The sequence below is a fragment of the Oryzias latipes genome, chromosome 23 (genome assembly GCF_002234675.1).
Source record: "Oryzias latipes chromosome 23, ASM223467v1".
NCBI lineage: Eukaryota > Metazoa > Chordata > Actinopteri > Beloniformes > Adrianichthyidae > Oryzias > Oryzias latipes.
This window is the reverse complement of record NC_019881.2, coordinates 17,631,101-17,657,246: the sequence shown is the minus strand read 5'-3', so window position 1 is coordinate 17,657,246 and position 26,146 is coordinate 17,631,101. Positions and strand designations below refer to the sequence as shown.

The 26,146-nt window shown below is 38.4% G+C and overlaps 3 protein-coding genes across 3 annotated transcripts; 2 read left to right on the top strand and 1 right to left on the bottom strand.

The window, feature by feature from the left end:
* Nucleotides 1-949: 949 nt before the first annotated feature.
* On the top strand, nucleotides 950-8,417 carry LOC101161598 (probable polypeptide N-acetylgalactosaminyltransferase 8). Its single transcript, XM_020714334.2, has 11 exons — nucleotides 950-1,502; nucleotides 1,810-2,044; nucleotides 3,090-3,256; nucleotides 3,709-3,892; nucleotides 3,966-4,163; nucleotides 4,762-4,876; nucleotides 5,529-5,714; nucleotides 5,848-5,985; nucleotides 6,786-6,881; nucleotides 6,957-7,124; nucleotides 7,206-8,417. The coding sequence occupies exons 1-11, from the start codon at nucleotides 1,310-1,312 to the stop codon at nucleotides 7,353-7,355; spliced, it is 1,830 nt and encodes a 609-aa protein (XP_020569993.1). The 5' UTR covers nucleotides 950-1,309; the 3' UTR covers nucleotides 7,356-8,417.
* Nucleotides 8,418-9,133: 716 nt separating this feature from the next.
* Nucleotides 9,134-16,347, top strand: LOC101161358 (probable polypeptide N-acetylgalactosaminyltransferase 8). Its single transcript, XM_004083188.4, has 11 exons — nucleotides 9,134-9,380; nucleotides 9,686-9,920; nucleotides 11,498-11,664; nucleotides 12,615-12,798; nucleotides 12,872-13,069; nucleotides 13,353-13,467; nucleotides 14,548-14,733; nucleotides 14,849-14,986; nucleotides 15,759-15,854; nucleotides 15,930-16,097; nucleotides 16,189-16,347. Exons 1-11 carry the CDS (start codon nucleotides 9,188-9,190, stop codon nucleotides 16,324-16,326), a joined length of 1,818 nt encoding a protein of 605 aa, XP_004083236.1. The 5' UTR covers nucleotides 9,134-9,187; the 3' UTR covers nucleotides 16,327-16,347.
* Nucleotides 16,348-16,395: 48 nt separating this feature from the next.
* Nucleotides 16,396-25,822, bottom strand: LOC101174716 (adenosine deaminase 2-A-like). Its single transcript, XM_011491202.2, has 10 exons — nucleotides 25,504-25,822; nucleotides 24,911-25,287; nucleotides 20,834-21,053; nucleotides 20,551-20,761; nucleotides 20,347-20,474; nucleotides 18,914-19,004; nucleotides 18,045-18,153; nucleotides 17,802-17,959; nucleotides 17,519-17,721; nucleotides 16,396-16,733 (listed from the first exon to the last, which is right to left on the bottom strand). The coding sequence occupies exons 2-10, from the start codon at nucleotides 25,209-25,211 to the stop codon at nucleotides 16,646-16,648; spliced, it is 1,509 nt and encodes a 502-aa protein (XP_011489504.1). The 5' UTR covers nucleotides 25,212-25,287; nucleotides 25,504-25,822; the 3' UTR covers nucleotides 16,396-16,645.
* Nucleotides 25,823-26,146: the final 324 nt, after the last annotated feature.

Below are 26,146 nucleotides of genomic sequence, written 5' to 3'. Positions count from 1 at the left end.
GGGTGGGGTCATCTAATATAGCACAAGGGTTAACCCAGGGTTACCAAGTTGAGCGTATGATGCTAACTCATATCTGGTCTTTTGGAACCCACATACCCAGAGTAAGCAAGTTCAGGCGGATTTCAGCCAGAGTTCAGGGTTAAAGTCAGGGTAGTTTAAACATGCTTTCTGGAATACCCCCCAGATCATTTACTCATTTATTTCCAGTTTTTAATTAATTAATCTGTTTTTCTGTCTCACGTTTCTGTTTAACCAAAGTAAAAGTTTATTTATCCATTTTAGATCTGATGTTTTCTTCAGGTCCTTCGACAAAATACAACAAATGATAGAAATTCTAAGCAGTTCTGGTTACATCGACAATAAACTTTGTCGTTTGTCGGAAACAGCGTTTAAAGTGACTCCGCCCCTAAAATGCAAAATACAAGTTCTTTTTTAGTGTAAGGTGAAACCAGACATTCAAAAAAATCAATAAAGTTATTAAAAAACACAAAAAGAACAATATGGTCCAGAAAGTGAAAAAACAAAAAACCGAAGAGGTCCAATACAAAAACAGTTCAAATACTTGTTTGAAATTAATCTGCCAAAAGCTTTAAATGTTCTACAATCAAAAATGTCAAAACTTAAGGCAAAAATTGGTATTTTCTTAGCCCTGCAAGGCCTTAAAACCAAACTCTTTTTTATCTCGCTTAATGTTCTTTAGCCTACAGTCTGCTGCTGGTCTGCTGTTCTTCTGGGGGAAGCGAATGATTTCACACCTTAATGGCCAGGTGTGATGAAAGCACGGCAGAGAGAAAACCAGGATTTAAGGCTTTAGACATTATAGGAACTTTCTGGAAATTAGGCAACACGGTTCTGGTGCAATGATGTGTGTGTGTGATGGTGGAGAAAAGGACAGTGTGTGTGTGTGTGTTGGGGGGGGGATTGCCTAATTTTAGGGAAACCGTTCTCCTCCTGTGTTGTTGTAGTGAAACTGATAACTAATATTTGGACAGTTTTTGCTCCTCAGTCTACTGACAAAAAGTCCCACTTTGTCCCAAAATTAAAACTCAAATTATAAATAGACAAAAGAGAAAATTGATTTTTCCTCAAATATTCCTTCCTTAACCAGCATCACTTAATTGCAGGTTTAAACGCACATTTTTACAAAGTGGGTACAATACCAAAAAACAACAAAAACATCCTAAATGGCTCGAGCTTCACAATAAATCTCCACCCCTGCAGAGGTGGAGACACCAACAGAGGAGAATCAACACCTGGATTTGAAGTAAACTCCTCCTCTTTCAGTGTGAATCTAAACCTCACTTACAGGATGAGGTCTGGCAGTCTGAAAATCTTATTGATTGTTTTTATTTTAGGTTGGGCCCTGTTTTACCTGGGCTACCTAAAAAGAGACGTTGATGACTATTCCAAAAAACTCCAGAGGGTCCACCTCAATGACTCCATCAGGGGTCACGGGGTCCTGCAGAGGATGAGCAAGATTGAAGCAGACATCGACAGGCTGAGTGAGTCAAAGGAGGCATTGCTTTTATGGAGGAATTTCAATAAGATTTCAGAAAACAAACAGTCATTTGAACAGCAAATTTAAGATGTAGCAGCAGAAAGATTCAGTTTATTTTATTAAACAAGAAGTACAATTATTGTTTAAAGTTTTTGTCTTTTTAAACTTTAGTTTGATCATTCTATGCCTTAAGCTTCATTTTGATGACAGTTTTAAGATTAATAATACAGACTAAGCACAGAGAAAACTTATCTTTGGACGTTTTAACTGGAAACAAAGCAACAAGAGCAAAACTCCAAATGTTTTCACAGTCAGTCTGCTGCAAAACAACAAGCAGAAAACGGTGATGGAGACGGAACGGAAGGAGGAGAAGAAGGCAGTGAGGAAACTTTACCCAAACTCTCCTCTGTTCCGCAAGTGGGGGGACCATCTGTCTGAAGAGGAGCAGAAAGAAGCCGAGAGTTTGTTTAAGAACTACGGCTACAATGCTTACCTAAGCGACAGGCTGCCGCTCAACAGAGAGATGCCCGACACCAGGCCTTCCAGGTGAGACTCAGTTAAGTTTAAAATAATTTAAAGTAATGGAAGAGATACATAATTAGTTAAGTAACATCTGTGATGCCAACTAACAATATTTTTCCTTTTTTTTTTTAACTCAAAACACATAAGAATCAGAAAGGAGTTAACAAAAGTCAGTCAGTCAATGTCAGTCATATTATATCTGATTACAAGTTCTCACCTTGAAGATCCCAGTCCAACAGGTTTAATGAGGGACGCTGGTCATGGTGGGTGTATAAAATTATATGGGCAAAATGCCTTTAGTTACTTACTTCACTTTGATAGTTTATAGCTAAAATAACTGTGAGCAATTAAAAAAAAAATTCAACCCGATCTATTAAAACGAACATGAACAAAGTCATAAGAATGACATAATTTAGTAAGACCTGCTTTGGTGTCTAGAGAAGGATCTGCTCCAAAACCAAAAGAGCTTCTCGATGTTTTTGTTACTCAGCTCATAAGGAGGCAAAATGCAACTCTCTGGAGTCAGGGGGAGAAGGTGTGGCTCCAGGAAAAAGGATAAATGTAGTTATTATGTTCTTACAACAGATACATATAATTGCATTTAAGTTGCGCAAACCAACCAAACTCTTACGAAATGCATATACTCCAGAGTCACTATGATTTTGAAATGCTCAAACAAAGTAAACTCCTTTATTTAGAAAAGACGGAAAGAAACACTCAATGTAAACTAAATGCGATTTATTACTACACACTTTATTACACAAACTTTGATTTTTAGCAAAGAGTAAAAGTACAACAATGATGAACTGTGTTTCTATTTACCCGCAGAAATTATTTATTTTTAACTCAAGATCTTTCTAGATTCAAAGATTCAAAGATTTTTATTGTCGGTGAATTTCTACAGCGAAATTCCGTTGACATTCAGTCAAAAAGGAGTATCAAGAATAAATAAAAAATATAAGAATGTAAAAAAATCTGTAAATTCTAGTTTGTTCTTCTTGAACCATATCTGTCATGCTGTCAAATTTAATCATCCAGAGTTTATTCATTTTAATATGTTTCATCTCAGATGTGCAGAGAAGAAATATCCAGCAGACCTGCCCTCCCTCAGTGTCATCCTGATCTACCTGGATGAGGCCCTTTCCATCATCCAGAGGGCCGTCCGCAGCATCATCGACAAGACGCCCACCCGCCTGCTGAAAGAAATCATTCTGGTTGATGATCACAGCACCAAAGGTAAACTGAGGCACAGCAAGAACAGTGAAGGCAGGTCTGGACAAGACTTTAGGGAGGATAATCTTTGTAAAATAAAGTTTAGGTGTGAATCCCAGGCAGCCTTCTGTTGAAAAGAAAATAGTTTGAGAGGTGAGAACAACATAATACTCTAAATAACCAGAGTTTTCCATGAGAGGAGGCTGCTTGCTTCTGTTTGGAGATGAGAAAGCAAATACTCATAATTTGACACATTTAGATGCACTTGCTGGCCATTCAATACATTGGAGCCTTTTTGGGTGATATAAAAACATTTACAAGGAAAAATTGATAGCGTTTAGTATTAGATTTTAAAATATAGTGTTTATTATTACTATTTGGAAGAATAAAAAAACAAAGCAAGGAAACCACAGTTTTGAGTTTCTCTACACATTAGTGAAGATGTGAAGTTTTTTTGTTTAATTTTTCCCCCCTAGAGGATTTGATGCAGAAGCTGGACGACTACATCAGCTTCATTCATAAAGAGCGTCCAGGCCTGGTGAAGAAAGTGAGACACTCCGAGCAGCTTGGCCTCACTCAGGCAAGACTGTCAGGATGGAAAGCAGCTACAGGAGACGTGGTGGCCATCTTGGATGCTCACGTAGAAGTCACTGTACAATGGTTGGTTTAAAAGGCTAACTATCAGTTTGGTTTGTAAAAAAGCTTTTTACTGACCTTGTCTTTGCGTTTGCAGGGCAGAGCCTCTGCTGGCTCGGATTAAAGAGGACCGCACGGTGATCCTCTCACCAGTCTTTGACAAAGTCAACTACGATGATTTTGCTGTTGTTCCCTATCCTCCTTCTGCTCACGGCTTTGATTGGGCTTTGTGGTGCATGTACGAATCCTTCAGACCTGAGTGGTACGCTTTAGGGGATACATCACAGCCCGGAAAGTAAGAGTTACTTTAAAAAATAACTCAAACTGAACATCTCTGATTTTAGCTAAAACAATGAGAGGAGTTTCATTGATGTATAAATCTCTATTTGAAGATATTAAACTAATTTAAAGTTAGAAATCCTAAAACTCTGCATGAACTTCTTAAAAACCCACTCCAATTAAAAACATGTTTTTTGGTGTTTTTTTTATTTTTTATCATGATCTTGTGGCATTTTTCTTATAATACAGAACATGTATTAAGAAAATTCATCTTGAAATAGCATGTAAGAGAATTTATGTATTCAAATTGTAAATCAGGAGCAGAAGGTAAAAAGCAGTTTCAAAAAGATCGTATTTGTGATGTAGAACATACGTTGGGCGGGCTACAAGCCCATGAGGAGGGTAAGGGGGGCGGGGTTGCTCCAGCCCGTAAATCACAAGTGAATTTCTAATGAACTCCTGCCGCTCTGCAGACACAACGTCCTAGAAAACGACAGAGGGAACGCTTTGAAAATCGATCAAAAGATGATCAGAGTGGGTTTCTAGCCTTTCTGCTCTGCTACAGTAGCCTGACATTTACATTCTTAGTCATTTGGTTTGCTTTGTGTCCACAGAAGTCCCTCTGTCATGGGGATTCTTGTTGCTGATCGCAAGTTCTTTGGGGAGATCGGAAGTCTGGACGGTGGAATGAAAATTTACGGTGGGGAAAATGTGGAGCTGGGCATCCGGGTGAGATTGCGTTACATTTTTCAACTCCAAATCACATCCTAATCCATAAAACATTGAAGCATACACTTTTTTCATTTAAGGTTTAAAAGTTTTAAAAGCGATCCTATTTTATCTTAATGTTTGTGTGTGTTTTGAACTTTGCTTGAACGTCTGTGGCCCTTTCTTAAAATAGTAAGAAGGACCATTTTTAGCTCATTTTCTTTCTTTTTAGTGTGACGCCTTGAAACACCCTGAGCTGTCATTTAGTGCTTTCTAAACAAACTGAATTGAAACAAAAATAATTCAAGTTAAAATAAAATTAGCTTGAGTGCAGCTGAAGCAAATTTTTAAAGTTTTCCCCAAATCAAATATCTGAGAAAAAAGAAAAAAAATATATAAAAAAGGATTTAATTGAAAAGAACCCCTTAAACAATCTGGCTGTAGAATTTTTTGTAATATAGACACACATGGTTGAATGAAAACACCCTTTACAAAAAATAAATAGACATTAATAGGTAATTTCAATATCACAGTTATTTGTATACAAGTGTTGTATATAAAATCAAACATTTCTTATTGTGTTTTAGATCATAGTAGATTCCCGTCTGAAGACAAAATAAGTCTTCTAGTTTGTACTTCTTTTTTTTAAAGAGTTGGCTGTTTTTCCCTGCAGGTGTGGCTGTGTGGAGGCAGCATAGAGATAATACCGTGCTCTAAAATTGCCCACATTGAACGATACCGCAAGCCCTACCTCCCAGACCTGTCTGACATGATGAAGAGAAACGCACTGAGGGTGGCTGAAGTTTGGATGGATGACTATAAACACAGCATCAACATCGCCTGGAACCTTCCAGTAGAAGTATGATCTGACGTCTCATTATTGCTCACAGGATTCTTAGCTTTTTCTATCTGAATAATCTGATTATGTTTAATACAAAATAGCTGCTTTTGATTATGAGAAATGCTCTCATGAGGTCGACTTGTTCTTGCAGAATCATGGGATTGACATTGGAGATGTGTCGGAGAGAAAGAAGCTCAGAGAGAAGCTGAAGTGCAAACCCTTCCAGTGGTTTCTAGATCATGTGTACACCTCTCTGAAACCCATTCATAACTTGGTTGGTTATGGAGCTGTGAGTAAAGAAAATGCCCACAGGATTAGGAGTCTATTTTTCACTCCAATATTTTTGACTCTAAGGAGCTTGAAACAAAGCAAATGTACTTTTTATATTTAGTTTACACCAAAAAATGGAGGCTGCATGTTGGTGTAGTGGTTAGCACACTTAAGTAACAGTGAGGACGCCCTGGTTTGAATCCCAGCTGGGTCCTTTCTGTGTGGAGTTTGCATGTTCTCCCTGAGCATGTGTGGATTTTCTCTGGGCACTCTGGCTTCTTCCACAGACCAAAAATATGTTTCATACAGGGTGGCTGCTGATCCTTAAAAAGTCTTAGATTTAACTGAACTAAAATAAGGCCTCATAAAGCAATAAACACTCTTTAACCCTTGTGCTATCCTATGACCCCACCCTAACATTGACGTGTTATCCCAACCATGACAAAGGTGGAGAGGCTGTCATGTAATCTATGGACACCAGTAAAGATCACAAATCATTGAAGAAAAGAGGTTCAGCGCACTGTCTAGTGGGTCTAGATGACCCAACTCCCACTGTTAAAGTGCCTAGGATAGCACAAGGGTTAATTAGGCTTCACGTTCAAAAGTCTCACATCTATTTTTGGCCTCTACGTGCAAAACGCGCAGCCATTGAACGCTTGTTGAAGGTAAAACCAGTTTGACCAATCAGGAACTCGGATTTGGTAGAGACATGTGGGCTGGGATTCGAACCAGGGCTGAGGTAAAACCGCTAACCACAACGGCCAACGATGCAGATTTTACTAAAACTATTTGTGAGAACATTTTGGTTTCTATTGACAGCTGATTAATAATCTAAAGCCAGATCTCTGTGTGGACCAAGGCCCAAAACCAGGACACACACCTATAATGTATTCATGCCACTTCTACTCTCCTCAGGTGGGTTCAGACATTGATCCTAAACAAACTATATGTTGGATTTACAGCTGATCAGGATATTCTGTTCTTTTTTAGCACTGTTATTACAAAACCGACGGCAAACTCTACATCGGTGGAATCAAATCTCACAAATACAACAGCGATAGCTGTCTGGTGGACCTCGGTTCTGGGAATCTTCCGGTCCTCTTTGAGTGCAAGGTGGCCCAAGAGAAGAAATTTCATATGTTATGGGATTTTAAACAGGTACTCACTGGTTTATTCTGTCAAAACAGAATGGGAGTCATATTTTAAAGAGACATAACATGTCTGTGTTTCTAATAAAAGGGAGGACAGATCCAGAACAAGCAGACAAAGAGATGTCTGGAGGTCGCTTGGGGTCAAGATGGACACTTCAAACTCGTCATTGACCAGTGCAGCGGTCAAAGCTGGAAGATCCAATATGTCATAGATCACGTTAGCGCGCAGAAAAACTAACTTATTTCTGCAAAAGTGACTCTTTATTGAGTTACACGTCTATATTTGGGCTTTTTAGGAGTTTTTTTTTTATATGAATTTCTTAATTTTCCTCACATTTTGACAATTGAAAAGTAGCTATTATTACCACAAAAAAACACTGTAAATGTTTTTGATTTGATCTCTCCACTCGTTTCTTGCCTTTTATTGGGTTCCACTAAACTATGCTTTTCCAGAGCAACCTCATGTTGGTCATAAACATCTATTAAAGTAACAAAATGTTCACACTACCAGGGTAAAATTCACAAACAAATGTAAATGAATAAAATATGCAGTGGAAACTGATTGTAATTAGGAAAAAACAGCTGATAAAGATAAGTTACTTATAATTTAATAAAATAAAACAACCAAAAGCAAAGTTTTGCATTAGTTTTGTTAAAAACAACATGTAGTTGAGACTGAGCACAAAAACTATGAAATTATGTCAAAGTGAAGCATCAGCAAAATGCTGATGGCTCCTGTTGGGTTAAGAAACTGTTTTCAGCAATAAAATATAATGCAGGATCAGGTATGCATTTCTACTGGTGTTGGTGAAATGTGGGGGGAGCAGTTCCTTCTCGTTTTTTCCAGTTTTTTCTGATGGAAATTATTGCTGTTTAACTCAGTTGTCATCCTGGCTGTGAGGGTCTACCTAAGTCCAGCAGGGGAGCACTTCCATGATAGATCAGTGTTTCTCTAGTCTATATGGTTAAAATAATGAAATTCTGACTGAAACTGTAAGCGTAAAGCAGGGGTCTGCAACCTGAGGCTCCAGAGCCACATGTGGCTCATTGGCTTTAAAGAAAAAATACAAACAGTTTAAATGAATAATGTTTTCCTTTTTTGTATTTCTGGTGTAATTTGTTTAAGTTAACAAGGTTTTATCATTTATGTTTAGATTCTTAGCATGTCAGATAAGGATGCTAAAAGGTTTAATCTCTTATCATACTGAATTACTGTTAGAATATACCGTACTAAAAACACATATATATTTTAAAATTATACTCTTCACCAGTGTTGTCATGTTTACATTTAATAGTAAAAGGAGAAAAAGGATGACGGTGCACCAAATAAAAAATATCATGTTTGACTTTCTTGCATTTTTTTTTCTGAAGTAAATCTGCTACAGGAGGAGGATCTTCATTTTAAATTTTATTTTAAAAGGAACTTGTTTGTCTTGATGTCAAAAGTAAAATAAGTTAAATAAAAAAAAACATAAACTGTTACAATTAATACATTGCAAATCATTTAAAACTACGTTTTATAAATTAATAGATTAATAGCCACAAAAAAATAAATTAAGTGTATTTTCTTAAACATGAAGCGGGACTCTCGCTGGACCAAATGGCTATGTTTGCTTTACAGGTTGCAGATCCCTGGCTTAACCCTTGTGCTATCTTGGATGACCCCACCCTTACATTGACGTGTTCTCCCTACCATGACAAAGGTGGGTAAAGGTGGAAAGATTTCATGTAATCCATGGACACCAGTGAAGATCACAAATCATTGAAGAAAAAAGGTTCAGAGCACTGTCTAGTGGGGTCTAGATGACCCAACTCCCAATGTCAAAGTGCCTAGGATAGCACAAGGATTACAGTAAACAAAACAGCAAATTGATTTGTCCTCCAATTTTGCTTCTTTTACCTGCAGAGGGCTGGTAGTTTAACTGCTTTGTGGGAGGTGCAAGTGTAGACTTTCACAGAAAGTGTTTGTTCGTGCAGGAAGGAGTGGAGACACCAACAAAGGACAAAGAACACCTGGATTTGAAGTAAACTTCCTCCTCTTTCAGTGTGAAGCTAAACCTCACTTACAGGATGAGGTCTGGCAGTCTGAAAGGGCTGCTGATGGTTTTTGTCTTGGTTTGGGCCATGTTTTACCTGGGCTCCATAAAAAGAGAAGTTCATGACTATTCCAGAAACCTCCAGAGGGTTCACCTCAATGACTCCATCAGGGGTCACGGGGTCCTGCAGAGGATGAGCAAGATTGAAGCAGACATCGACAGGCTGAGTGAGTCAAAGGAGGCATTGCTTTTATGGAGGAATTTCAATAAGATTTCAGAAAACAAACAGTCATTTGAACTGCAAATTTAAGATGTAGCAGCAGAAAGATTCAGTTTAATTTTTTAAATAAGTACTATTATGGTTTTAAGCTTTTGTTTTTTTTAACTTTAGTTTGATCATTCTATGCATTAAGGTTTATTTTGATGACAGTTTTAAGATTAATAATACAGACTAAGCACAGAGAAATCTTATTTTTGGACGTTTTAAATTGAAAACAAAGCGACGAGAGCAAAACTCCAAATGTTTTCACAGTCAGTCTGCTGCAAAACAACAAGCAGAAAACGGTGATGGAGACGGAACGGAAGGAGGAGAGGAAGGCAGTGAGGAAACTTTACCCAAACTCTCCTCTGTTCCGCAAGTGGGGGGACCATCTGTCTGAAGAGGAGCAGAAAGAAGCCGAGAGTTTGTTTAAGAACTACGGCTACAATGCTTACCTAAGCGACAGGCTGCCACTCAACAGAGAGATGCCCGACACCAGGCCTTCCAGGTGAGACTCACCTTGAGTAACTTCAGAGTTTCTCTACTGCACCAGTGACTTCACATTTACTCTGACCCACTCTGACAAAAATCATGTTTTGTTTTTTTAACAAGTTCCTGAGACATTATCTGATACGGGAGGACACATATTAGGAAAGATTAGCTAAAAATGGCATCTGTGAATGTTTCTTTAGCTGCATCGATCTGAATCAGGAGCAGACAAAAATGATGATATTTTAAAAAGAGCTTATTTGTGATATTGGGCCATAAGCTCATTGCTCTGAGGTCTCGGCAACAGGGAGGGGAAGAGGGGCAGGGTTGCTCTGCAGCAGCAGTCCTGCTCACAGCTTAGACGTAAATCTTTCTAATAAACTACTGCCGCTCTACAGGAACCATGTCCTAAAAAGAAAAAAAAATCATACAGAGCTGTTGATTTTGCCTAAAAACAGCAACACCACTGGGAACAAATAGAAAATGGATCAAAAGATGATCGGAGTAGAACTTTTTCAAATTATGATTGATTTATGTAAAAAAATACTACAGGAATTAACTGACATTTGTAACACATTTGCAAATTTCTGTGTTCAAAACACAAAAAAAATTTATACATAAAAGTTAACCAATGCCACACCATTAAATTCTCTTAGTAGTTAAAAATCGACAACCAATTTGAAAGTTTGTTTCTATCCGTAAATATTTTATCCGTCCTACAAGTCCTCACCTTAAAGATACCTGCCATTCAGGTTCAAAGAGGGATGCTGTCCCTTCAGGCATTCACATTTAATATGTGTGAACAAACAGAACTGTAAGCAGTTAAACAACATTCCATAGCTTATAACCTTCTGCAGCAGATGAATCCATTTACCCATTAACGAATTTGCATGGGAGACACTGTTTTGGTACCATGAGAAGAATCTGCTCCAAAAACAAAGAGCTCCTCAATCTTTTTACTTTGCAGCTGATAAAGCAAAATGCAGCTTCCTGAAGTCACAGAGCTATCAATTCTAAATTATTATTTGATCAGAGATTCCTGTGGCAGCACAAAAAGGATTTTTACGCTACGTTCACTCCTCCCTCATGTCCATTTGGCCTCTTCTACTGAAAAGTCTACACAAACAAGCAAAAAAATAAAAAATAAAGCACGTTTCGGGCATCCGCTATCAAAACTCTTTATTTTTTCTATGCAAGTTTTTTAGCAACCAATGTCAAGCTCTACTTACAAAATGTGCTGCCATTAAAGTGCGTTGAAACATAAACCAGGTAGAATTTTGACCAATCAGCAACTCAGATCTGGTACTGATGGACGACCTCACTTTTTATTCACAGAAGTGCCGACCGTTTGTGAATAATTGGACCATGGGGGACAAACTAATAATTGCGGTTTGTGTCCGGCCAGAATATTACGATACCAAGTAGTTCATACATCTTAGTAGAGCTGTGAAAGAAAAAGCCTGGAGCAAGATTCATGAGATTTGCATCACTTTTCCATTTCACACCAAGCCTCTTCCAACTGTTTACTCGAGGATATGCGCGTATTGTGTTTGTTGAACAATAGGACAAACTTCTAAAAATGATGTTTCGTCTCAGATGTGCAGAGAAGAAATATCCAGCAGACCTGCCCTCCCTCAGCGTCATCCTGATCTACCTGGATGAGGCCCTTTCCATCATCAAGAGGGCCGTCAGCAGCATCATCGACAAGACGCCCGCCCGCCTGCTGAAAGAAATCATTCTGGTTGATGATCACAGCACCAAAGGTAAACTGAGGCACAGCGAGAACGGTGAAGGCAGGTCTGGACAAGACTTTAGGGAGGATAATCTTTGTAAAATAAAGTTTAGGTGTGAATCCCAGACAGCCTTCTGTTGAAAAGTAAATAGTTTGAGAGGTGAGAACAAACTTCGCAAATACATTCATAGACATGGTTCTTTACAGAAGTGTTGATTCCCCAAATGGGGAAGAGGAAGCCTACAGCACTTTTGTTTGGATTAGAGGTGAGGTTAAATTTACCAAGAACTGAAGCGTGTATTGCAAACCCTTTTATTAGCCATTCAAAATATTGGAGCCATTTTTGGGGTTGGATAGGAACATATATGTGTGTAAAACTGACATAATATTAGGGTTTAACCCTGTAAAGCCCACTATATCAAATATATAAACAGAATTCAGATTTTATGCCACTAAGACGTTTTTAAAACCTTTTGATGATTTCCATAAAAAGGAATTTTTCTATAAGTTTTTTAAATAAGATATACATGCATCAATTATGATACGTTGGGTGATTTGGTAAGTTTGACTCACTACAATGTTAGTTTAGGATAGAAGAATATACATATAAGTAGAAAAAAATTACCTTGTCACCCACTGTTAACCCACTATAAATAGGAATTAAACATAAACTTATTTTTCATCATTTCAATACAGCAAGCAGTCATAAAAAAAGAATAACAATAAATGAGTTATTCTCAGTATAAAGCTTGAAAAAAGGAGTTTAACTTTCCTGTTCTTTTTTTAGGATTTCATTGAGGTGGCCACTTTGAAATGAACAGGAAAAACCTCTCTGCAGCCCCTAGTGGAATGATTATGAACTACAGGGCAGAAAACAACTTGTACAATAGGCTTTTAAGGGAATTGTGGTTAACATTTTGATTATTACAAGATTTTTCGATATTGAAAAGATTTAGAAAAGACTATTCTTTTTCCCCCTAGAGGATTTGATGCAGAAGCTGGATGACTACATCAGCTTCATTCATAAAGAGCGTCCAGGCCTGGTGAAGAAAGTGAGACACTCTGAGCAGCTTGGCCTCACTCAGGCCAGACTGTCAGGATGGAAAGCAGCAACAGGAGACGTGGTGGCCATCTTGGATGCTCACATAGAAGTCAATGTACAATGGTTGGTTTAAAAGGCTAACTATTGATTTGGTTTGTAAAAAAGCTTTTTACTGACCTTGTCTTTGCGTTTGCAGGGCAGAGCCTCTGCTGGCTCGGATTAAAGAGGACCGCACGGTGATCCTCTCACCAGTCTTTGACAAAGTCAACTACGATGATTTTGCTGTTGTTCCCTATCCTCCTCATGCTCACGGTTTTACCTGGGCTTTGTGGTGCATGTACGAATCCTTCAGACCTGAGTGGTACGCTTTAGGAGATACATCACAGCCCGGAAAGTAAGAGTTACTTTGAAAGAGTCACCATAAAACAAACTTTTACAACTCAAGTCTTAGTTTGTTGTTTTTTTTATTAATAAAAAATAAATATTAGTATGTCAGCTACTTTTTGGTGATATTGTCTGTTAATAACTTGGCCAGATTATGGCATCTTAAAGAATTTTCATTGAAAAATACAGCTTGCGTAAAGCCACACACTGTGAGCCCTGGATGTTGAAATGTCCTTATATGTCACCATTTCTGTTCAGACAGTGATGTTTTAATGCTTTCTTTTGTACTTTAGAAGCCCCTCAATCATGGGAATACTTGTTGCTGACCGTAAATTCTTTGGGGAGATTGGCAGCCTTGACGGGGGAATGAAAATTTATGGAGGTGAAAATGTGGAGCTGGGCATCCGGGTAAGATTTGTATTTAAAGTCCCACTTCGTTCATCTTCTGATCTATTGTAAAACTGTCCCTAGTGGGTTTTTTGATTCCGGTGTTGCAGGTTTTTGTCAAAATCAAAAAATCAGCAGATCATTAGAAATTTGCCTCTGAGTTGTGGGCGGGACCAATAGTGAGGAGAACCCCGCCTCTCTTTCTCGCACTAGCTTACAGCCCCTCACACCCCAAACCTAACATTAGTGGTGCAACAAAAATGGTGAGCTATACAGGTCTAGTTGTCTACAAGTGGATGCATCAGAATGGAGCAGACCCGGGAGCTTAAGGCCTGCCCAGCATCTTTTATACATCACAAATAAGCAATTTTGAGCTTAAGTTTTCTTTATACATGTCCATTATCAGGAAAATGCCTCAGGAGCATGTTAAATACAGGATTTTCATTGGAGTGGGTATTCAAAGCTTGGAAGATGAACTTTACACAGAGTCAGAAGTCTGAAGAATTGTTTTCTGACAGTGTGGTTTGAATTTGAATTTAGTGAGTCACAAAGACAAACAAACTTCCTCTCAAGGGTGTTTGTATATTTCTTTAAATCCATATTAGATATTCATCTACATAAAACATTATATTTTCAAATTTACTTAAGCAACGTTATTGATGAACAAAAGCAGAAGAGAGATCTTACTGAAGTACACAGTCCAAAAAATAAAAAATAAAAAAGCAAAAAGGTCTGGATGACATGGAGCTTTTCTTTTTTTCCAACTTCCTACCTTTTTACCCTCTTCTTCATTCTTTTTTTTCTCCCTGCATCTTTTTCAATTACACTTAACTAATCTCTTTCTTTTATATTTTCTGTCTACATCTCTTGTCCTTCTTCCCACTGTTTTCTTTCACATCTTCCTTTTTTTTTTTAAACTCTGCACCTCATTTACATTTTTACAACCTTCTTCTGTAACCGAATTAAACTGAAGTGACATTTCTTACACAATTTGTAAAAATGAGCGTGCAATGCTTTGTTTCTACAAATCTTAGGAGCTGCTTGCTGGAAAAAATGTCTCTTAATGTTTGACGCGTGCTGGAATCGTGTTGTTTTGTACAGGTGTGGCTGTGTGGAGGCAGCATAGAGATAATTCCTTGCTCTAAAGTTTCCCACATTGAAAGATTTAAAAAGCCGTACCTCCCGGATCAGAGAGACGTGATGAGGCGTAACGCACAGAGGGTGGCTGAAGTTTGGATGGACGAGCACAAATCCAGCGTCAACATCATTTGGAATCTCCCGATATCCGTATGATCCCAAGTCTCATGAATGTTTACACTTTCATCCTCCAGATGATGTCATGGCTTCATGACAGGCTGACAGCTCTTGGTCACCATCAAACATGGTCTCATTTTTCTGACAGAACCATGGGATAGATTTTGGTGATGTATCGGAGAGGAAGAAGCTCAGAGAGAGATTGAAATGCAAACCCTTCCAATGGTACCTAGATCATGTGTACCAGTCGCTGCAACCAATCAGTGACGTGATTGCTTATGGTGGTGTAAGTCACAATAAATATATGTTAAAGTTCCACTCCGATCATCTTTGACCTATTTTCAAAGCGTTTCCAGTGGTCCTAATTATATGTATGTAGGTTTTAGGCAAAAATCAAAAAACTTTTTCTAGGACGGTTTCCTCAGAACGGCAGGAGTTCATTAGAAATTCACCTCTGAGTTGTGAGAGCGACTGATGGCATGGAGCAACCCCGCCGCCCCTTTCTGTCACCCACAATTGAGAGCTCTGTTAATTTACAGCCCTTCACACCCAAAGCTAAAATGCAACAAATATGGCGAGGAATAATCAAAGCTATCCAGATGTTCAGTTTGGAGCCAGATGCCAGCTCAGATGAGGAAAACAAAGACATTTATGGATCTATTTGTCAAGAAGTGGATGCATCAGAATAGAGCAGAGCAGGGAGTTTACGGCCCGCCCAGCATAGTTTCTACATCACAAATACGATCTTTTTTTGGACAGGATTTTTTTCATCTGCTCCTGATTCACAACGATTTGAAAAAAGAAAAACTAATGCAATTTCAAGCTTAATTTTCTTTATGCATGTCCTCCATCATGATAAAAATGCTACAAGAACATGTTAAACACACCAAAAAACGTGATTTTCATTGGAGTGGATCTTTAATGTCTCTTTTTGTTAACATGTGACCTTAAAGCTTAAGATTAGCTTAGGATAAAAACCATATTAACAATGTTATAGCATAATTAAAAATACTTTCATCAAGATAAATCTTTAAATGGTTGCGCAATGTTTTTTCTAGCTGACTAACGAGCTGTCGCCAAAGTTCTGTGTGGACCAAGGTCCGGTTCCGGTACACTCACCAATACTGTATCCATGCCACTTTTTGTCCAATCAGGTGCGTTCAGAAATTTACTGCACAAAATCCAATGTTTTTTTTTCTATTTATGAGTGAATCTTTTGTGTGTTGTAGCGGTGTTATTACCACACTGACGGAAAATTGTACATCGGTTCGATTGGTTCCCACAAAACTGCTAATAATAACTGCCTGGTGGACCCCAACGCTGGCATCTACCCACATCTATGTGACTGCAAGATGGCCAGAGAGAAGACATTTCACATGTTATGGGATTTTAATCGGGTATGTATTTAAAAGTTTGACTATGATTTAAAAAATAAAGACGATCCGTGTGAAAGAAACACCCTATATGTTTACACTTGTCTTATCCCAGGGAGGACCTATCAGAAACAGAGGCACAAAGAGATGTCTGGAGGTCACGAAAGGCGAAGATGGATCCTTCAAACTTGTAGTTCAGAAGTGCAGTGGTCAAAGGTGGAAGATACAACATGTGACTGATCGTTTTATGTAACAAAAACCCCCTCTAGTTCTGTTTTCAAACGTCTTGACAACACAACAGTTAAACTTGACAAAATCAAAATTGTCCTAGAAATAAGGTTTTATTGTGATCATTTATATACGTTTTTTTGGTATAAAAAAGTCAGTTGACAAATAATCGATATCAAAGCATAAAATCCACTCAGAAGTTAAATTCTGAATCTCCAACGTACCAAATTTCAGACTTTTCTTTACTTGTGTGAGTTTATTTTACTGAAAGATTCGATAGGGTTTGCCTTAGCTGTCAGTACGAACATCATTCAAGTGGAACAGGATTCTTTGTGGTTTGCCAGTCACGAATGATCTGACACGAAGTCGTCCCATTTGTTCTGCCATACGGCGAGACCTGCGTCCTTCAAATGAGGCGGCATGGAGCTGAACCTGCAGGTGGAGGACATTCATACAACTTCAACATTACGGTGAGCACTTCTGGGAACAAGGATTTGGATTATAATAAAGAAAAACCGGACATTTCGCCTTGATATCACCAGACAATAATTAAATAGAAAATAGAAAACTCTGCAGGTCTTTACCACATTTTAGGTTTTATCCTGACAAAAAATGTTTCAGAACCATTTCTGTCTGTCTTCTTTTATGGACTGGATCTAAGTCTAAAATGAAGGGAATTATTTTTTAGAACTTGCGAAGAAAACTTATTGGGCTGTATAACACTCAATTTGAAGTATTTCCATATAACAGTTTGTGTTTTGAGCTTATTTTTCCTTTTTGATATGCTTGTTTTTAGAGTTTGATTTAATATTTCTTATTAAGTAAAAATGATTTGCTGCATGGATGATAATTTTACTATTTTCTAGTGATTTTCTTCAGTGCCTAGTTTTAGTCTTTCTCTTTTTGCATTACTAACGATTTATACAATATCAGTAAAAATGTATCTTTAGCTACAAAATGAGAAACATTTTATACTATTTACAGATTTAACTTGCAGCACTTAGTTATCATTTAAAAATGTAATGGATTGAATGTGGGAGAAGAAAGAATAAATCCAAGCTTGGGTAGATTTTATAAAAAGTTATTTCATTATTGACAAGCACAGTATGCATCTGTTAATATTTTATATTTGTGGGTCTCTAAACGATTGAAAATGTACTTAAAGAGACATTTTTAATGGATGATAAAATAAATGAACAGAATGGATTTTTTCCAACCTGATGGAGTTCACAGCCAGCTCTTTCAGAGTGCCCAGGTTTGCCTTCAGTCCTCCGATGCCCACAAAGGCTTCATAAAAGTCGTAGGAGAGACCTGTGGTGCCAAACAGAGATGGATCATCCGAGCTGATGACCATTGGATGGCCCTCTGACATCAGCACCGCCGCGGGGTGATTCCTCAGATCAGATACCAGCTTCAACACCTGAAGGACAGAAGACACACAAGTCCAGCCATGTTTCTGGCTTCTATCACCGCTTTGATGCACAAACGTTGATGTACTACCTGATTTGAGATGGGACACAGCTCCACTGCGATGTTGCGTTTCCTGGAGAGCTCTTTGGCAAGAGGGTGGTGCGCCAAAGCGTAGCCATGTCCAATGCGGCTGGTGTTGAACAGAATAGCATCAAGAATATTTTGGTCCACTTCAGTCCCTTCATCATCTGACAGAAACACATCGTTGTTCAATTTTAATCTGTTTGTCACAGCCATTGTTAGAGATTTGAGCTGCCTCACTACCACCACCACCTGTCTCTCCAGCATGAAAGAAGAACGGCAGTTCTTCCCCCAGCTCATTCGGAAGAGAAAGAGCTTCCCTGAAGTACCAAAGAGTCTTTCCAGTGTTCTCCCTGCCAACCTGAAAAACAAAAATTAGAAGAAAAAAAATGCTTAAAAGACAATTATGTTAAGTTAAAAAATGTAAAAAAGTGAATAGAATAACAGACCCACTCTGATGAAAATGGTGTTTTTGCTTTTTTTAACATGGGCTTTTATGAAACTAAGACATGAATGGATTTGCTATTATTTCTTGTTGACTTGTTTGTACATTTATTTAATTTACACTTAATTATCTTGCAAGAAAAACAAGCAATCTGGAAAACTTCACCTGCACCGTTCAGTACCCAGGTATTTATCTCTGATTCACACTGCTTGAATTTTGGGCTAAAAATGTCCTGGATTGATCATAAATCAATGAATTGGATCGTTGTAAATGAATTGATATCAACTATGAATCGTAACTTCAACCATAAATAATAAAATTAAAACCAATTTTTGTTAGAATCAATCATTACACCCTAACATGTAACTTTATATATCATTAAAAAAAGTCAAAATAATAAAATAATATTTTAAAAAAATCTAAAAAGTGTACATGTGCAAAAAACAAAGCCTCTAAGCTAACTGTAAATTGAAGAAGAAGCCAATTCAATACAAATGGATGTGTTTAACTTTGAAGCCACCGAGATTCACTGATTCTAGTCTACAGAGCATCACAGCAGCGGATCTGTCTATGGTAATCATGTGAAGAGATAAAACACACACATTACCCACTCAAAGTCTTTAAAGAATAAAAAACCTCAAATCACAGGAGATTTGAGATCAAATCGATGGCGCACCATGTCAAATCCTGCAACTATGTCTGGGAACTCCTTCTTCAGCTGGATGGCCTCCTGAACAGCTGCTTTCACCTCAGATAGACTCCGAGCTCTGAGAAAAAACAGAAGAACACAAAAGACTGACGTTTTTTAAGTCTCGTTTTAGGTCAACTGTACAAATACTGACATTACACAGTGAGCCAAACTTTGAACTTCACAAATCTAAACCATGAAGAATCCCAACGTCGAGGCTTCTTATTCGTCTCAGTAGGCTTCACCTCTTGACCGAATCCAATGAAATTGGGCTGCGGAGTGTTTACACAATTTCAAAGAGCAGGGATAACAAGCAGACTTTCAAAGTCATCATGAGTTAATTTAGTTCAAGCAGGAGCTTAAAAAAAAAAACATAATTAGTTAATGGAGCGTTTAACACTTCAAATAGGACGAGCCTCACCGCTTCTTGTTTAGGAGCTTTGGTCTAACTGTCAAAGTCTAAAAGTTAGACTCTAACCCGATGATCAGACTTACTACAAATAAATCCAGAAAATTGCCACGTTTATTTCCAATCGTCAACAAGCAACGCGGTGTGCTGACCCCGGTTTGAGGCAATAAAAACAGACCTTAGAGGCTTTTTATGTTGAATGTTGCAATTGTTAGAGGATGGGAGGGTAATTAAAGTCACCATGTTAGATTCCTCCAACAAGGCAGATGTCCACAGCGAATTTCATGGAAATATGTGACAGACACAATAATCAAATGAGATTAACTGCAGGCCTGGGAAACTTCCCATCCGCCGTCTCAAAGCTGCTTTTGTAACACCTCCTATTGGAGCAGCATCATTGTTTTGACATTTAATCAGGACTTGGATTGTTTGTAACCCCTTAACGCCTGCCTCTGCAGGGTTTGCCTATTTTCTCCCACATACAGCCCGTATCCAACCGTAATCGCAATTGTGACTAAAGAACTGCCAATGTAAATATTCCTAACATTGGGTTGTTTTTGTCAATTTTGTCTTATTTTCGGTTGAAACAATGTAATATCTTGACACTGATGTGCTTGCTCTAATTTTCTGATAATGAACAACAACATGCAAACACTGACTGATTACTGAAATATCTTTAAAAAAAATAATCCTCTGAAGTTATGATGGAGACAAAAAATCCTCAGTAAAGAAAACGACAAACGTTTCCTTGTGAAAAACTCGATGCCTTGAACGCTGCTTTTATTTTTCCTGCTGAAAAAAACAAAACACGGGGAAAATGACAGAGATAATAAATTCAATTTTAACAGTTGGATCATTTTTCAAAACTGGAAACAGAGCTTGAGTCACGTGGTTCCCACTTTATCTCCTTTGCAAGGCTTCAAATTTGCAACCGGCACTTTGTTTTTCTATGAGTGTTGATCCACGCTGCGGCGGTTTGTGAGCACATCCATGAATCCAGGTGCGTTTTTACCTGTGCACAGAAATGATGATGCGAGCCCCAAGGAAGTCTGGATAATCTTTGATGAATTTCTGCGTAACTTCTTGAAACATGTTCAGAAACCAGATCTTGTCGTGAATGGTTCCATCCAGCTCATATGTCTGCAAGACAAAAAGTCAGGTTTTCATCCTCTGATGTGGATCTTTTAGAATAAAAAGTGAGGAGGATGACGCCGACCCTGGACAAGCCGCTCCGCAGCTCTGCATACATGACGTTGTCGTCGTGAAGCTCTTTTAAGCCCTGATAGAAGTAGTCCCTTAGTACAGGAGCGTGGGTGATGAGTCCTGCAGCAGCGATGAAGGCTTTCTCAAACTTCTCCCACACGACATCCTGGTTCGGATAGTCCCCATCTGGATCATCGGTAATCAACGTGAGGTGCTCAATTAAACTGGAAAACACCCAAAATCAAACTCTTCAAGCAGGACTCTCGCATCACACTCTCAAGAAAAAACGGATCTACCTGTTATCAAACCCTGCGTTGTCTCCTATTCTGGATCTCAGCGTCTCCAGAAGCTGCCAGTAGAAGCAGTCCCACCGGGGAAAGGGCTGGCGGGCCGAGAAGGCGAACCGGACCGAGTTGTCCCAGGTGAAACAGATGTAACAGTGAGGTCTGTAGGTGACGTTTCTTATGAGCCACTCGACCCCAACCAGGGAAGATCCATGGATGTGGAGGGCTGCGCCTTTTAGTGAGACAACAGAATAGAATAGAATAGAATAGAATAGAATAGAATAGAATAGAATAGAATAGAATAGAATAGAATAGAATAGAATAGAATAGAGCGGGAGAATAAGAGTTAAAATGATGCTCTGACAAAAGAGATCTGATAGGTGGATAAACATGGTCAAATTGCAAGTAAAACCATTCTGACCTCACAAAAAGTATTTTTGTGTGTTTTTACTGAATATTTTATGTACAATCATTAGGAATCTGGTTAAGTTGTGTTTTGGATATGTTTCCTTTGACTTTTGGTGTTGATTTTCTCCTGAGACGCTCTTTCAAAGAGGGAGTGGCCAATGTTGTGCATCTTACTTCCAAACTGTAATCGATTACAGATCATTTGTCATTGTTCGAAAGTAATTGCATACCTTACATTACTACTGTCTCCAAATTGAAATGTGTTACATGAGTTCTATAGTCCGGTCAGGTTTCTTTCTTTCATACTATGGTCCAGATGAATGCTCAATCCTGATTGGCTGCAGGGTTGTCCACTAAAAAGTGATAATGTACACCTAAAAAGAAGTTCCGGTCACAAAACTCAAATATTTTATATTATATAGCTGGCTTAAACACAAGTTAGAAACTGGAACAAACTTTTGCTTCATCATTTGGACAAAAACAAAGGCTAAGAGGTGAACTTTCTCTCTAAAATTAGGATTTTTTTTTTTTTACATGTATTGTTTCGAATACATACCAGAGTGAGGTCAGTGCAGGCCCATTTCCCGTTACCATGACAACAAATTGCACGGAATATCAAATAGTCCGATTTTTGTGAAAGAAAATTTTAACCTAAAAAATTAAAAGTTTAAAGGTATAGTATTTAATTTAATATTTTATTCATTTAGTAAGTGACAATGGTATAACTGACCAACGAGGTGTCCATTATTACAAATAACTGGTCACAATTCCAGCGGCCATAAATTTCTGATAATGGACACCTCAAAGAACATTAGTCCGTACTCAATATGCTCACTGAAGTAGAAAAATGATCTCTCAAGTGAAAATTTAATTGGAAATTGAAAATTGGCGGCTGGCAAGGTGAAAAGCTACCACGCAGAAATCCAGGGTTCAATTCCCAGAGGGGAATGACTGGGGGCAATTACCATATCAATCGCGAGCAATTAACATCACCCAGTGGGGGTCCTTGGGCGAGTCTCTTAACGCTACTGCCTCCCGAGCACGGTTCAGCAGCAGCTCACCACTCCCCCAGGGAATGGGTCAAATGCAGAGAAGAATTTCCCCATTGTGGGATAAATAATCAATTATTATTATTATTTACATTTAAATGAGAGTCAAGATGTGTAATAATGACTATATTGCTTAATTTTGGTCAAATGAAAGCTCTGAAAGTACAATTGAAGAATCAAGACTCAGCTTTAGTCAGTTTGGTTCATAAAAATGAAAATATAAGCGATAAACAGATCCAAACAGAGAACCAGAAACATGCGTTAACAAATAAAGCAGGTTACCATGACAACACCTAGGTTTCAACAAGACAGACAGCTCTGTGTAAAACAAGTCTTGACACACTTAATCTCCAAAGACCTCATGGTTTGGCTTCTTTGACAATTTAATTTTGGGCGGTAAGTCAAGTTACTTTTAAGGCATTTAAGGAGTCAAATATTGCTCTAAAGTAGGGCTGCACGATATGAGGAAAACTTGCGATATGCGATATTAGTGATCCATATTGCGATAACGATAAATTTGCGGTAAATAAACAAATAGAAAAATAAACACAAACATCATTCCCATTTCATTGCAACAGTTTAAAAATTATACTCCAAATGACCCTCATCGACATGGGGGACAAACGTCAGGGTGGCTAACCCTGGTCCTCAAGAGCCTCAACCCTGTCTGTTTTCCAATTCTCCCTAGACTGCTCAATAATCATAACCAAAATCAGGTGTGTTCAGTCAATCAGGATGTGAAATCACTTGAGTCAGCCAATCAACAGCAAGCTGGTTAAGGAGAGCTGGAAAACAGGCAGGGTTGAGGCTCTTCAGGACCAGGGTTAACATAATAGGCCTCCATCTGATTGGTCAACAATGGGAAGGCGTCCATCTGATTGGTCAAAGCATAAAGGGATTTATTTGATTCGTTAAATGCTACAAGCTGCTAGAAGATTGTTTTAACACATTTTGGGTTTGCGATTTATTGCGATATTCGCCGTCTTTTGCGATATGCATATTGCAGAGCTGGATATTGCGATAACGATAAATTTGCGGTATATTGTGCAGGCCTACTCTAAAGTTATTAATAATACTATACTACTTTGTTAGAGCAAATGTTCATATGTAAGTGTACTACATTACTGTTGTAAAAGGTTACTCTTTACACAGGAACATGGGAAAAGACCTGTGCATCAAGTCTTGACGGCACTTACAGAAGTATTTTTAGACGTTGAATTCCATTTTCCATGACTTTAACAGATTTACATGTTATTATGATTAATACTCATAATGTCAATAACCATTTTCATCTTTCAGATGAAGTGTGTGTCTATTTATTTTTGTGTTATTTACCTGTTTACATGATTTAAATTTAGAAGTTTACAGAGGGCATTTGATATGAAGAAACATGCAACATTTCTTATGAATCAAGGTTAATGTTCCAGACAGACCTTTTCTTTATTTTATTCCTGGTCTTCAAATATGAAATTCACTTTCATTTTGGTAAAAAAAAAATGTATTGATGTTTCATCCTGTTCAATTTGAGGAGGTGAAATCTTCTTCCTCTTTCGGCTTCTCCCATCAGGGGTCGCCACAGCGAACAAGTTGCATGGTAAACTTGGCAATGTTTTACGCCGGATGCCCTTCCTGACGCAACCTTCTCAAACCGGGCTTGGAACCGGCACAGGGGTAGAGAAGGGAACAGGGAGCAGCCCGGAGTCGGAGCCTGGTTTCACGGACGGAAGGCGCCGCAAACCAGCACGAGCTAAACCGGCTCCCAATTTGAGGAGGTGAAATATAGCAAAAAAAACTTTCATTAAATGGTTCATTTGCATTTAATATTATGGGACTTGCAGGCCCTTGTACTTTTTTGAGCCTCAGCAAATCTGGTCCTATTTCCAAAAAGTTTGGACACACCTGACCTTAATGGAATAAATCTAGATACTTATTATTCATTTGCCGTTTAAAACCATAAATAAAAATGCCTTTTGACCGTGAAACTAATTTTTTTTCTGTTTTGTTCTTTGTAGTTGAATAAAATAAGTGTTACATTTATTTATTTAGGAATTATAATTTAAAGTACTGTGATAAAAAACCGGTTATATGTGCACACAACACACAGCCCTTGCTGTGGTTCTCTCTCAGCCGACAGTCATTGACCCGACCTGATAGACGTAAGTTTGTGATTGGACATCTTTTTGTTTGCATCAGATGTACATTAAAAGGTAAAGACGGTAGAGATACGACAGGAAGTAAAACTAGAAAAAAATTGCCAGAATTAACAGATTATTTACTTCCTGATCAATTTTATGCCTTTTTACCAACATCTTGTTTGTATGTGCAGTTTTTAACCAATACTGCTATTACTCCCAGTACTTGTTTAGTGTCTTTTATTCTTTAATTAAATCACCAATTGATAAACATGTTTAATGTTTTAAAGACTTATTCCGATTTTTCAATTTTCTGTCTAAATACAAAATTCTATAAATTCCTTTTTATGGGTTCTTTAATTTGTTATAATGTAAAATGATTCGTCTATACATTAAAACCTCCTAAATAATTTCCTCATATGAGTTCTAACACACATTTTATCCAATTTAACATCCATGTGTTTAAAATCCGTACATTATAAGAAGTGCAGGAAAACTACCTTTTGGCATCTTCTGCAGCAGCTTGAACACAGCACTCTGCCGAATGAGCGGCTTTGATTTAAAAAAGTGGAGAGCAGGCGGGAAGAGTGCGGCAGACATCTCCTGCTCTTTCAACAGATGGAGGCGAGCGTCCAGCCTCTGCTCGGCAGCCGTGAGCATCAGCAGTCCTCCGGTCTGTCTGGACGCCTCCTGGCGCATCAGCAGGTCCCTGCGAGCAGGGTCGGGCATCCCGTCGATCTCCCTCACAAACCACAGAAGGGGGACGTATGTAACCAGAACCAGGCAGAGTGAGATCACCATGTCCTTGTGTCCCGCAGAGAAGGTGCTGGATTTCCTCTAGAACATGTCAATCCTCAAGAGCAGGAAATGTTCTCTTCTGGAAGGAAAGACATCAGTGAGATATGGAGACTAAAAGTCGTGCAGCTATTTTGTTTTTTTGTGTTGTAGCTGAACTGGTTTGAGTTCATCAAGAAAACCGCTTCTTGAGACCTCAACTCCTTTATTCACAAACATCTCACAACAAACTGGAGGAAGTCATCTTTGGAAAACAAATAATAAAACAAACAAAAAAAATCAAATGTAGGATACTTACAGCTACGAAGAAGCAGCGTCCGCCCTGCGCCTGAGCTCCTCCGCTTCCCTCAGAAGGTTTAGCATGTCAGCAAAATACTCAGAGCCACTGGATAATTGGGGCATTTTTGTCTGACTAATACCATGTGATAAACTAATGAATGAAGCATGAATGGACAGGGTGGGACAGAAAGAGCAGACCAGACACTAACGACGTATACTTTTATTTTATTTTTTTACACATTTTCAGCAAGACAAGCAAAACAAAAACCCAACAAATATGCATCGTTACATCTGTTAACCTCATATACACACACATATTTCCTGGAATGATAGGATTTTTTTGACTGTTTGGTGAAGTGGGGCATTCAGTTTTGTCTCTAGGATGCTGTTTGTTTGTCTATGATTGGTTGGAGCAGACATCCATTACCTAAACGATGATCCACGCAACTTATAATGTGCTGCAGGAAGCGCTGACACAGAAGCCGTGTTTGTTATAAAGACTGATCCAGTTAGAGGAGCAGCGCGTTAAAACGTCCGGCCAATCGCTCGATCCCTGAAGTATCGCGATGTAAACCGCTCCGGCATCCATCTCAACCTTCTAATACACAGGAAAATACAGCAGAGCACCACACCACAACAACAATATGCTTCTTCAGCTTCAG

Coding starts and splice junctions, on each gene's coding strand:
- LOC101161598 (XM_020714334.2), top strand. CDS start 1,310: ATGAGGTCTGGCAGTCTGAAAATCTTATTGATTGTTTTTATTTTAGGT. Junction 2,045..3,089: donor CCCGACACCAGGCCTTCCAG/GTGAGACTCAGT, acceptor GTTTCATCTCAG/ATGTGCAGAGAAGAAATATC. Junction 5,715..5,847: donor CCTGGAACCTTCCAGTAGAA/GTATGATCTGAC, acceptor TTGTTCTTGCAG/AATCATGGGATTGACATTGG.
- LOC101161358 (XM_004083188.4), top strand. CDS start 9,188: ATGAGGTCTGGCAGTCTGAAAGGGCTGCTGATGGTTTTTGTCTTGGTT. Junction 9,381..9,685: donor AGCAGACATCGACAGGCTGA/GTGAGTCAAAGG, acceptor ATGTTTTCACAG/TCAGTCTGCTGCAAAACAAC. Junction 11,665..12,614: donor TGATGATCACAGCACCAAAG/GTAAACTGAGGC, acceptor TTTTCCCCCTAG/AGGATTTGATGCAGAAGCTG.
- LOC101174716 (XM_011491202.2), bottom strand. CDS start 25,211: ATGGTGATCTCACTCTGCCTGGTTCTGGTTACATACGTCCCCCTTCTG. Junction 20,475..20,550: donor TGCGGAGCGGCTTGTCCAGG/GTCGGCGTCATC, acceptor TTTGTCTTGCAG/ACATATGAGCTGGATGGAAC. Junction 19,005..20,346: donor ATCATCATTTCTGTGCACAG/GTAAAAACGCAC, acceptor GTTTTTTCTCAG/AGCTCGGAGTCTATCTGAGG.